We start from the raw sequence: 13,361 nt of genomic DNA on the forward strand, positions 1-13,361 counted from the left end.
TTAGATAGCTTTTTAAAAGTAATAAACACAATTTCACTTAAAAATCAGAGGAACTCTTTCCATTCTTGTCTACAAAGATACGGAATTCCATTTGTGAAATCGCTGCGAAATTGCCTTTTTGCTACTTCGTGTGGGCAGGAGAATACCAAAGTGTTCTTGTGGACATCAAACTTATTCCATAAAGTCTTTCTATTTTTGACTTGCAATTAACAGTGAAGACATCAATTCATATTCAACTAAACCAAACCATTTACAGGAGATTTATTTTCCTTTTGGAACTCTCAGAAATCTACTAAAAACATACTGAAAATAAGACTGCAACATGAAAGCATCTGTCAATCCTCTCAGAAAGGAAAGCAGCTGCACTAATTTAGACAAGCTAAGGAGAAAAAAAAAAAAAAACACAAAGTAAACTGTCACCCTACTTCTGTGAATTCCCAGTGTCTCAACAGCTTAAAAATTAGCATCCCTTCAGGTATAATTTAAATCTTCTGAACTAATAACACATGAAATTAAAATATATTTTTCATTCTGTTCAACAGAAAGTTGTAGTATTACTGGCATGAATTTCATCATTGTATTATGACATGCAAAAATTTATAGTTATTTGGAATATTTTTAACCACAATACAAGTGACCAGGGTATCAGAACTAAGGTTGATACCCTGGGGAGACAGAGAAATAAGCAGAGTAACCAGAACTAGGAGTTATGCACCATTAGCAATATCATATATCATGTCCATAGAATCAGATAATTGCTTAAGGGCAGAACCTGCAAAGTCATAAAGTCACCTTTAATCACCCTTAGGAGCATATTCAGGCTGTTTGAAAGGCTTGGTTTCTACTGTATACACTTTTGAAAAAAAAAAAAAAAAAAAAAAAAAAGTTTACTGATTTTTGCTCCCTGAACTGAACGGGAAAACATCTGCACAAAATTCATCTCCCAACTGTTGTGTCCCCCTGCCACCAAAATCTCACATTTTCATCTCTTTCCTCATATAGGACAAGGGACCACCCGACTAAAGCCAGATCAATTATTCACCCAGTGTAAAGCATTCAGATGCCACTGAAATAGTTTCACTATACTTTACATGAAGCATTACTCACACTCATTTAATTGCACTGACAAAGGAAATCCATTCTGATAGAAGGTACAACATTAGAGAGTTAGTCAGCAAATTACACTGAAGTACCAGAAGCAGCAATAATAGTGCAGACTTCCAAACTGTTCTGCCAACATAATTTAAGCAGACCCTGGAAACACTCTCTTCTACAACATTACCAGACCGAGGAAGAGGTTTACATTAAGTACTTTTCCTTCTCTGAAAAGGCCAACAGAAGAGTGTCAATTATGAATGGATTGGGATGTGAATACTGCAACAAGGAATGAGATAACTAATGACATGTTATCAAGCCTGATATGTAACATTCAAGTCCTGTTGTCCTTGGATTGGATTTGAACTAGTCGTGAGGAATTCCTGCTTCTAAATTCTGCCGTATTAAAAAAAAAAAACAAAAAACCAACAAGGAATATTGTAAGTCCTAGGAACAACTGTCCAGAGACCATGTGAAAGTCAGCTCTATTAGCATCTTTACGAACAGAAAAAGGCTTAAAAACTGCATAAAATAAGCAAAGCTATAGCAGAGTTTGGAACTCTTTAGAAAGCTAGAGCTTTCTAAACCTCAGGATATCACAAGCTTACCTTGATGGTCCAAGAAGTAGGAGAGGTGAACACCTTCAAAGAACTAGAAGGGAAGAACTACTGACTTGACTGAATCAGAATTGTTGGGGTTTATTTTGAGCTCTGACCTTACCTCTTTCTTTGACCTTGGCCTTGCCACTTTGCTGCTAATCTTCTGTGCCACTCTGTGGAACACAAAGATAGTGACTTTTATAAAGCACTTTGCTAACTGGCATGAACACCCTCAGCAAAATCTTTCAATGTAGTGCAAATAACAAATGTATTTTGCTGAGCCAGTCAAAAAAAGAACAAATATGCTTTTGCTAGTTCTCTGCAGCATTAGTTAACTGGCATTATTCCTACAGCAATACTGGCATATCTAACATTGACAGACAAGTAGAAACAAACAGGACCAGCTTCATTATTTACAATACTTCACTAAAACCAACAGGACTGCCCTTTTTGATCCTAAGTATTATATGCCAAGCACCTTCCTCTGGCCAGAAATGAGACTCAAGTCATAGGTGAGAGATAAGAGAAAGGGAAACTCTAAGAACTATGCTAAACACAGTGATGTTGGCTTCAGTGGGCATTCCTAGTTGCTTTTTCTCTATAGCTCAGCATTTAGATTATTTAGGAGCGTTCACATTGGGAAAGGCCTACTACCAATTCTGTAACATATGCTCAGCAGTGCACCAACATGCAGCTGCAGAGGGAAAGGTTACCAATATCACCAGATCAAGAGAAGAAAAAGAAGCCAGAGAGAATTCTGTCAGATAAATAAGATTAATTTTCATATGGAATAAATTGAATCTCTTGAATCAAATGCCAAAAAAAAAAAATTCTCCTCACACAGCAGAACAAAATAGCTTTCCTGGGTTATCTTCTTTCTCTTGTACAGTTATATGACTGACATGCGAGTTGGTAATGCCACTGGAACACTCACCTACCAGCCTCACTGCCAACTGAACTGACACCCAGCAAAAGAATTTCAGGGTCTCTAAGTCACAGGTGTGCAATTTGTTCTGTAAAGATCTTTATGTACTCATTTCCTGATAACATCCCCAGAGCAATGAAACAGGCAGCCCCCAGAACCTCCAAGATTTACAATGAAAATCTGCCCCAAATGAACACAGTACTTAAAATGTACAGGGCACTCTTCCTACACTCTAAATGTATTAGCATTAAACATTAAGTTATGATAATGAAAAGGAGAAAAAAAATGAAGAAAAATGATGGAACTGAAAAAATGTCCACCTTTTTGGTTAAAAGGAAAACAGACAATTGGTTTGGAGAGTGCTTTTTGACAAGGAGAATCTCAACAAACAGACACCTCCTGGAATCTTCAGATAATCCCCTGCAGTTCAGTCCCTATACAAGGCGAAGTTACCTCCCAAAGCAATCAAAACCTTATGTTCTTCACTATGCTATCAGAAATGTTGAGAAGTATTGTGAGCATTGTTTTGGGACCTATTACTTGAGTCCACGAGGCTACAATAAGTTTAGATTAAATAGGATTTTTTTTTTTTTCAAAGCCTTATACATACGTAATGGGGTAAGTTCTCAGACTTGTATTAAGGTGCCCAGTTGATTTATTTTACTCTTCAAAATGTAACATGACCTTCTCAAAAGGTTCATCATGAAGTAATGTCCTTATGCATTCTGTATCTGCCTAAATATAGGCAGACATCTGAAAGCAAGGCATTCTCTGATTTTCTTCTATTCTGGCAGAAAATTTTATTTTAAATAAGGTAACTCTGTTCTTTCCCACTCCCCCATCTTGTTCCCTAACTCCCAAACTAAGTCATCCTGCAGCTTCGGATGGATAGTGCAGGTCCCAGCTGGTGCTTGAAGGCAAGATGAGATGTATGAGAATCACTACCTATTACTAAACATAGGCAGTACCAATCAGCAGATCAATACAGCTGATGCTCCCATGACAGGTCTACAGTATTCGTAGATGTTTAGTACATGAAAGAAATCTTTTCCAAGTTCTTGCAAGCAGAAGCTGTTCCTTCTCCAGAGACACATTACTGCCTATCAGTTGGTGGCTGGTAACTTGTGCAAAGAAAATGCTACAAGCTTGTAATTCTACAGCCACAAAGCTAACAACATAACCTGTTCTCAGTTTTCTCAATTACTGTGGATAATCAAGTACATCAGAAAAATATAGAAAATGCAAGCCATACATAAATCAGGATGCAATAACATACTTAGTCCACTAATCTTTACAAAACTTGTAAAAAAACTTTCCATAGAAAACAGAGCAGGGGAATTTCCAGGATGCTTATTATATATAATGGAAAAGGGATTTCAGCAATGCAGTGACAGAGTATTCAGTAAAGACATGACTTGGACAGTCCAAATTTGTTTATCCTACAGATAACAATGAGTTAAGTCTACCTGCATGTATAGGTAATATAGACTTTTTTTGGGGGGGGGGACCACAAAACAGAAAAGACCAACAGCCCCTCCCCCCCTGAAAGCTAAATCATTGTCATAATCTAATATTTATGATACTTGCTTTATAGATACACCCAGAAAAGAACATATATTTTCAAATGTTTAAAATAGTATGCGTTTTTTTAAATTTCTCTTCCACCACACAGCACAGAATGAAGAACTCTATATTGCCAAACTAAAGTAAACAGCTGTTGTAATGTCAAGCCCATACCTGAGGTTACTAATTCATCCTATTTCAAAACAGAGTTACAAAACAGTGAATTTTCCTTAAAATATGTGAAGTCCTTCCCTCTAGTACCAGCTTCTACATTTATTTAGTTTCTCAAATACAATACTGCTTTCTGCAGACTTAGCTGGGCTAGAATTTTCCTATACCCATCATTTCTGTACTAGATCTAATGGTATCTTTGGTCAAGATCACCACATAAATTCTCCACCTCTCCCCTCCAAACACAGGACGCCTTTGAATCCTTCCACAGGCGTTCCCACTCATTCTTCCTCTTCCTTTACTATTGCTTTCTCCCAAAAGAGGAAAATTCTAGTAATATATGTAGCAAAACCCTCAACTTCTCACTGATAATTTACAGTGCAGCACAACTACGTACTGCTGATTCACTGTGACAAGAGACATTTACTCTTGCTGCTGACAGTACAGATGTTTTCTAGCATCCGTATCTGTGGTTGGTGATACTGTGCACTGGTGTCCCACTGGTTGGGCTGGTTCTCTGCTTAATATGTTTCCCTTTCACAACTAGCAGTCTCTAGTCTGAATAAAACAGTGACATACTGGGAGCTAACAGCTTTTTATCTTAGAAAATTAAGCAAGAAAGTCTTAATGGCCTGTTAGCAAAACAAGCAAGTAAATATTTTCTTAGGTAAGGAGGAAAGGCCCAACACTTAAAGGCAACTATTTCTTATTCACAGATGCAGCCAGTCATCCATTAACCAAGCCAATCAATCCTTCATTTTACAGCATTTATCAATATGCCCATATATAGTGCCGTCTGTAAGGGAAAGGTTTAGATATTAGGAAATCTTTATAGACATTAAGATTGCCTTACTCTAACAAAAAGGGAAACTTTCATAGTGTAAGAATAATATTAGAGAAACCAATTCAAAATCTCTTATAGTTCCTATCTTCAAACTCACTAACAAGAGTTAGTAATACCAGTTTGTTTGGTTTTTTTCCTTCACAACGAACTATGTAAATTCACTGCCACAAGATTTGAGGCCAAAAAACCACAGGAAGATTCTGCAAGGCCTGGAAATTTACAGCGTTGTAATGGTTAATGCTAGCTCTAGTGAATCTATTTAAGATATTAAAATTGCCATCTGTCAGACCTCTTCGCTAGATGTTACTGCCCTCAAAGCAAAGGAGAACATTTGCCTGCATCCCAGCCACCCAGTTCATATTAATTCAAGCCATAAATGAAAATGAGTTCATAGTAACACACATACCTAAACCACTGCAGCCAACACGCAAGTATGTGTTTGCTCTTGCCATCTAGACACAGACAAGCAGAGAGAAAGGCTAAACAGCTCCATGCAGGCATCGGAAAGGAGATGATGATCTTTAAACCACTGCAGCAGTTTGCTCCCACACTCATAAATAATGTTCTATGCATGCATTTGACTTCAAGGCAATTTTAAGTTTGGGAAAACAGACACACTACAAAAACAATACCCAAGTGGCACACAATAACGCTATTAGTATTACAGAGTAGCTATTCACCATGATTTCCAGAATCCTAACTACCAAAGTTCAGTCCCCATGCTCTAATGGTTCAGCTGCATCCCGTGTAAAGCACCACAAACATCAGCTGAAGTCCTGGGTGTACAAGGGCACCCACTGGGATATTTCATTTACCCGAGTTAATGTTTCTGTCAACTCCAGCTCTATGAGGGATAGAGAGAAGATCCAATTCAGCAGGGACAGGTTAAATCTCCCATACAGAAAACAGGCTTGCATCTCATCTATACAGCAAAATCTAGCAAATAAAATGAAAGCTTGGGAGCATTTATCTTCGCAAAGGAGCATTTATCCTTCCAAAAAGCGGAAGGAGAATACACATTTTAAGTTCAACAAGACTTTCCAACCTACAGGAGTCTGCTGAAATGCCAATAAAACTGATACACTGTATATATATATATTAACTACTAGAGAAGCATGCTCCATTTACAGTTGCTTTTGCATCCAGTCATTAAAGTTGCTTCTACAAAGTGAAAGCATTTACATGTTTCCTGTGGTCTGTAGCACCATACTGTAGAAAAATAAACCCCTCTGGGATTGAATTAGAGGATACAGTGGTTCACAAGAAAGGATCGCTAAGTTAACATTACTCCCCTCTTCGTACGATTTCTTTCAAAAAAACATATCCCAGCACCCTGGCTGTTCACTGTGTAGCACTTACTGTTGCTGGACTTCAGGTCACGGTGAATTATGGGAACAATTGCTTCCTCGTGCAGGTAGTTCATTCCCCTTGCAATCTGTACTGCCCAGTTCACTAGTATGTCAGGAGGTATCCTTTTACCAGACAACACTCTATTTAGTGATCCTCCACGGGCAAACTCCATGATCAAGCAAAGATTAGGTTCCTTCAAACACACGCCCCTGAGGGCAATGATGTTGGGGTGTTTTAACATTGCAAAGAGCTTGGCCTCTTGGCGGACATTCTCAATGGTCTGGCTGATGTCCTCATCAGGGTCATAGCGAGCTGCCTTGACAGCAACCTCATCTCCTATCCATACAGCTCGATACACTTTTCCGAAGCCCCCTATGCCAATGATTTCCTCCAGAACAAGCTCTGAGAAGTCGATCTCCAGGACTAGGGAAAGAGGAAAAAAAAGACGTAAACATTTAGCAACTATGCAGCCAGTACATCAGCTGAAGGTCTGTGTTGCCCAGCCTCACCCTTACCCTTGGAGGAAGGACCAATTTTCACTCCAAAACAATACAAATGAAAGCAGCAGTCCCTTCTGACAATCCTTCATTGCCAAATAGCATGGTAAAACAGATCTTGCAGTATCATAAAACCTGTATGAAGTACTCACTGTGAATGGTGACAAATTAGACCTAATGGTGGTGAATGACACACTTAATAAAATAGCCTCCTCTTAAACACACTTAAATCCTTCTAACACTGACACCCCCTTAAGGATAACCCTTCATTTCCTGCCCTCAACAACAGTACAAGATTCCAAAAAAGAAAAACACACCCACAGGCTAATCTCCACTGACTTCACTATACAGTGCTTAATGTGACATAGCTAAAATTCAATACAAAATGCATCTGCTCCTGCATTTGTCCCTTATATGTCTTTTATTCAACCGCCACTAACAATCTTTTAGTCCTTCCCAAATCACACTTATTTTTCCACACCTCTACAGGCTTTGCAGATTTGTTCCCCACAAGAGATCCGTTAACCAATTCTGACACTACTGACAACAGTGTGACAAACAGATGGATCAGACCACAAACTGAGTATGCAGAGCTAGCAATCAGAAAAACACTTTTTGATTAATGCATACTGCATTTTTATTACAGAAACTATATGAAATAACAGAATCATCATTTTCCATTCCCACGCACTCACAGCTATACTTTACAGGCTGCCACAGTAACTGGTGGCTACTTGGCGTTGTATAGTAAAAATCTACAGATGCAGATGTCTTAATTCAGAAAAAAAAAAATTGCATCGGTGAGAAAATATATCCTGTACAACTGTACACTAAACATAGTTTATGCTCACAGATGGCCAAAAGAACCCATCCAATACTGACTAATGTAGAATGGAAAAAACACATACTGACCATTGAAAACATGCTAACACAGCTGAATTTACAGTAGTGGTAGGCCACTGGTTAGATACCATTGATGCTATTCTGATATTTTGGTGGTTACCAATTCCAGTCAAAGAAATTTTTAAAAGCTTTAAAGGAAAAACACCATAATGCAAGGATTTAAGCAGAAAGTCACCAATACTTTTAATACTCTCCCGCATTTGAAATGCCAAAGGTGACATGACTCCCCTGCTTTGTCTAGTAGAAAGGAAGTTAAGTCTGTAATGGACTTACCTGATATAGGTATTAGTTCAGAGTACTGTATTATATTACTGGGTTTTGTAGTTACCGATTGTATAAATAAAACTCCCCACTGTTTTTAAAAGAAACTACATAGTCATACAAGGCAAGGGAACAGGTTAGATTCTGCTTAAGTAAAATATTTTACTTACTCCAATAAAATGTCTTTTCTAAGTATAAGCCTATAGTACAAGATGTGGTCACAAAACTGTAAGGAGTTAATAGGAACTCTGCTGTCCACAGCTGCAGATTTTTTTTTTTTAATTTTTTTTTTTTTTTTTTGACTGAGCTCTATCTTCCCTGAACATGATTTTTAAAAGTCTGGCTTACTTTTGTAAGCTGGTCAAACCTATAAGCTAGGAGTTGACTGTGTACAGGGATTATATCATCAACCTTCCTATGCAGTACAGCCAACATATGCAAATCCTTAGCTAGCGTAATAAGGATGCCTGTGCTCTTTTTCCTAGTGTTCCATGAACAAAAGATTAATGGGAAACAAGATAGAAAAGTGATCAGGAAAGCCTTCCAAAAGGAGGAGAGGTCCTTTGCAGTCCAGAACACAAAAAGAATTTATTTGTCTGTTACTGCGAGTACATCTTTTGGGTAATGCTCTGAACATCAAGGATTTACACAACAAAGAAGGTTTCACTCCTACAGTAGCAGCCTTGCTGTTCAAATGCCCACGAGCTACAGATTACTAGAAAAGATGAAGGAGTGGATTCTGACCAGAAACGCTGAAATTTTAGAACAAGACTGCAAAGACAATAACTCCAGCTATGAGACTACCCTGTCACTGAGAATACACAAAGGGAGCAGCTCTGGTATTTCTCACTGATGAAAGAGCTGAAGAAATCAGATGCTGAGCCCTATCACCTTCAGTCAGTAGAATTTCAGCACTGGTGGAACGCCCACTTAAGCTGCTCCTAGGGACAAGGTCAATTAAAAGAGCGAAAACAAACACGTTAAGCCACAAAGCAAGATGGACAGACCGTCCCCCAGCTCCCGCCACACAACACGCTGGTGGTTTTCACAACCAGCGTTCTCCTCGGGCATTTCACGGATTCGGAAGGCGTTGAAAGACACGCTGAGCGAGCGCTTCCCGCCGGCCGGCCGCTCAGCGGGGGAGCGGCGGCGGGGCGGCGGGAGCTGGGGCGGTGCTGAAGGGACAGCTCCGCCGGCGGCGGCCCGCCCCGCCCCGCCCCGCCCCGGGCCCCCTCCCGCCCCCCGGGGCCCCCGCCCGAGCTTCGCCCCGGCCGCTGGTGCAGAAAAGAAGCGCGACAGGCGGCAGAAGGAGATGGGCAAAGGAAGGCCGAAGACGAGGAAAGCAAAACTCTTTCTCTGTGCTGTCACCCGCTTCGCCGCAGGAAAAACAGACCCCTGCTGGACGCCCCATTGAACAAGTCTGGGACGTCAAACGGAGAGATTCGTGCTCCCAGACGAAAGCTGAGATGTTACACTCCCAGTTATTTTGCAAAGAAAGTTTTATCTGCAAGTACGACCTTAGCTCTACTTTGAAAATGTATGTTTCTTTAAGGCAGACTGGCCAGCTCACCCTCATGGGTAGCTCAATCAGAAAAAAGACAACTCATCTTTAGAAAAGTTTTGTTTGGTTTCTTTGAAGGTATTTTGTGCTGAATTAGTTTCTTCATTTTCACAGACTTAGTTATACAGCTACGTTAGTGCACAAAATACTTGTTTTTCTTCACCTTTCTAAACACACTAACCCCTTTTCTAAACTCCAGTTTAATTTGGCAGTCATGCTGTACTGGACTGTAAGGGCAACGGGAATGCTTAACATGCATTTTCTGCCTTAGAATTTAAGGACTGGAGTGCTATCATCGCTCTGGGGACCGGTAAGGAATTACAGAGCCTGTACGCCACGAACCAGTGGCCATGTTGACAATTGCAAAGTAGTTGTTGTTTAATCGGCATTTGTTATGCCACACAATTAAGCTATTTAATTCAGTCCGCAGGGTGTAAGAGCCCATAGCGCAGATGAGGGTCCTTCAAGTTGGCCCACCGCTGACAGCCTCAATAGGCTACTTTTATCATTCATGGTACCCCCACTGAGGTAAGATTCAAGCACGCTATGTGGATGGCTGAAAGACAGCATGCAATTACTAGCTATACTACTACAGCTCTCAGTGGAAGCAGAATCTCTAGGACTTATACTCCAAAATCTTCATCAAACATGAAGACAAACTTCAGGAAAGCAGCTAAAAATAGCTTCTGTGCCGAGGTGCACATCTGGAATGACACCTCGCATTACTCCTGCAAAACTTTAATGCTTCGTAGTCCAGTAAGTTAACAGTAGACTGTTATTCCAAACAGCTATCAAACTAACATGACCAGCTCTAAAAGTGGGTATCGTTCCTTGCAAAGGGATTTCTAACATTGAACTTCAAAATCCAATTCAACACCAACGAACTTTACCCCCTGTCCAAATTGCATTGTTTCTTTAAAAAAAGAAACATACTCCTTTAGCATATTAAAAACTTATTGGAGGGCAATAAATTCTACTGTCATGAACATATGGTTGATGACTTGACAGAAGTAGCGTAGTCCTGTCGTGGCACTAGAAGGGTAAGGCTAGGATAAAGGGGGAAGATGCAACTCCGTAACTGTTCCTGAACTATCAAACCATAGAAAGTACAATAACGCAGGAGAATCCATAGTTACAAAGCTTGCGCTTGAACAGTCAAAACAGGAGGGGGGCTGAGGCTTCAAGAAGTTCTGTAGAAACGGTTCTCCTAACTATCTCCACGGCAAAACCTAACAAGCATTCAGAGTGTTTTCTGCACGTGGGGAAAAAAAAAAAAAATTCATCTATACTGTTCCAGCATGAAAGCAAGCACCACCGCTGCCCAGCCTAGTCCCTTCACACTCCCAAGGGCAATACTATGAATTACTGAGTTTTTACCTAAATGCTTTCAAGCAGAACATAGAAGGAGAAAAAAGCTATTAGTTGTATTCCTTGGAGATACGTCCTAGATAGGACAAAGCATCTTTTTTACTCCTTTTACTTTCTAGAAAAGCCTACTAGTCTGAAGATTTTTCTCTGCCCCTCCAAAAAAAGCTTTATTCTTGCCCGAATTGTCAATACCGATAGATAAACAGGATCTAGAAACAGTCATTCCACCATTCCACACTGTTTCTCTTTCCAGAATTGTACATAGTGGCTAAAAAAAAAAAAATGTAGAGATGAAATGGCCCTATTTTCTGGCTCCAACAAAGGCTTCAAAACCGCACTGAGGCTCACAGAAGCAAATCAATCCCTTTGTGCCTTCAGCATCACAACTTCGCCAAGCAACCCTCAGGTAGGCCCAGATATCCAAACTTGGGTAAAACTCATTCACAGGTATTTTAGAACAGAATTCGTAAGGTGGCAAAGGGCTAAGGAGGAACCTGGTAACACAAGCCAACTTAGGAATTTTTAAGTCAAAAATAATAAGCTTTTGGTTAGGAGAAAGGAAGATACTGAACAAGTGTTAGCAGTGAATCAACACTGCAGGAAGCAACTGCTTCCTACCCAGCAACCTCCTCCTTAAGGATATTCTTAAAGGGAGAGTCACCAAAGCCCCCGGTGACTCCACGACTGCCCCGCCTCGGAGCTTCAGCCGTTTGGTGAAGATTTATCAGCCCCTGGAAACACAGGGCTTGACAATGGGACGCAACTGCTCCCGGCGCCAGCGAAACGCTAACACTGCGCTAGGTTCGGCCTCCCCGGAGAGGAGCGCTAGCCTGGAAGAGAGAAGGGCGCTGGAGCAGCAGGAATGCGGCGGCGGGTGGCGAACAGAACGGACCGGCGGACGGGGCGGGGGCGGGCCTGGCCCAGCCGAGCGGAGCCGCCGGTCCGGGGCAGCCCCAGGGCGCGAGGGGCCGGGCCGCCGCAGCCCCCTCCGCAACCGCGCCGAGGGCCACCGCGGGGCCCGCTCGCCCCGGCCCGCTCCTCCCCACCGGGCTGGGCCTCCCCCCGCCGCGGCGGTCCCGGCTCCCGTCAGGGCCGACGGAAAGGCCGGGCCGGGTCTCCCTCCGCGCCGGCGGCGGTCCCGCCTCCCCTCGGGAACCTCGGGAGGGCGGACCGGGGGTCCCCCCACCCCCTCCCGGTCCCGGCTGCCGCCCGTCCGCGCCCGCCCAGGCCCACAGGAGGGCGGGGACCGGGACCGGGCCTTTCCCCCGGCTCCCCCCCCCCCCCCCCAAGCCGGGTGGCGGCGAGGGGCCGCGCCGAGCCCCCCCTCACCCCCGCCCCGGGGCCCGGGCCGCCTTACGCTGTATGGCGGGGGGCGGCGGGTAGCGGGCCCGCAGCTCCGGGCCGGCCCCCTGCACGCCGCTGCTCACGTAGTTGCTGGGGAAGATGCCGACGCGCTGGTCGATCTTTCCCGTCCACCAGCCCTCGTCGCCGGACACGTGCGAGTCCCGGGACAGCACCTGCACCACGTCCCCCGGCCGCAGGCTCAGCTCGTCCTCGCCGCACGCCTCGTACTCGAAGACGGCGGTCCAGAGCGGCCCGCCGCCCGGCGGCTCCCCGCCGCCCGCGCCCTCCTGGCTGAGCTCTGTGAGGGGCTCCATGGCGAGGCTGCTCCATAGGGGGAGGCGCCCGCGGCAGCCGGGCGCTGCGGGGGGCGGCGGGGCCGGTACCGCCGCCTATTGTTCATGCGGCCCGGCGCCTGCCGGCAGCAGGTGCCGCCGCCGCCGCCGCGGGGGGGGGGGTGCCCGGCGCGGGGCCGCCTCAGCCCAGCGCGGGGAGAGGCGAGGGCAGGCAGCGCGTGCCGCCGAGCCGCCGCCGCATCCCCCCCCCTCCTCCTCCTCGCCCGCCTCCGCCTGCCGCCGCGGCCGCGCATCCCGGAGCCACCTGACTCTCTGGCAGCTTCGGCGGCGGGAGGGGAGGAGGGGAGGGGAGGCTCCGCCTCCTCGCCGCCACTGGCCGCCGCTACCGCCCGTCAACGCCGCCCTCACCTGATTGAGGGCCCTCGCCCTCCTGGCCACGCCCCCTCCCCGCCCAGCCCCTGGCCTCGCAGTCTCGCACTCACCGGCGTCCCCCCAATTGGCCCCCGCCTCGTCAGCTTTCGCTTCCCATTGGGCCTCTCGGCGCCTGTCAGCGAGCGCTCCGAGCTCCGCATTCCCCGCCGCCTCTC

The 13,361-nt window shown here is 44.4% G+C and overlaps 1 protein-coding gene across 4 annotated transcripts in view; it reads right to left on the reverse strand.

Annotated features, from left to right (window-relative positions):
• The window catches only part of MAP3K9 (mitogen-activated protein kinase kinase kinase 9), a 65,250-nt gene extending 52,167 nt beyond the window's left edge, over positions 1 to 13,083 (reverse strand). For 3 of the 4 annotated variants that reach the window (XR_003927695.1, XR_003927693.1, XM_030043659.1), the window contains exons 1-2: positions 12,495 to 13,083; positions 6,557 to 6,970 (exon numbers count right to left, since the gene is read on the reverse strand). Coding sequence is in view for 2 of the 4 variants with exons in the window: in XM_030043659.1 (XP_029899519.1) it covers positions 6,557 to 6,970; positions 12,495 to 12,795 (715 nt within the window). In the remaining 2 variants the exon portion in view is untranslated. The remainder of the gene's footprint in view (positions 1 to 6,556; positions 6,971 to 12,494) is intronic. The other variant, XM_041119277.1, reaches the window with a different exon arrangement.
• Positions 13,084 to 13,361: the final 278 nt, after the last annotated feature.

The sequence above is a fragment of the Aquila chrysaetos genome, chromosome 2 (genome assembly GCF_900496995.4).
Source record: "Aquila chrysaetos chrysaetos chromosome 2, bAquChr1.4, whole genome shotgun sequence".
NCBI classification, from domain to species: Eukaryota; Metazoa; Chordata; class Aves; order Accipitriformes; family Accipitridae; genus Aquila; species Aquila chrysaetos.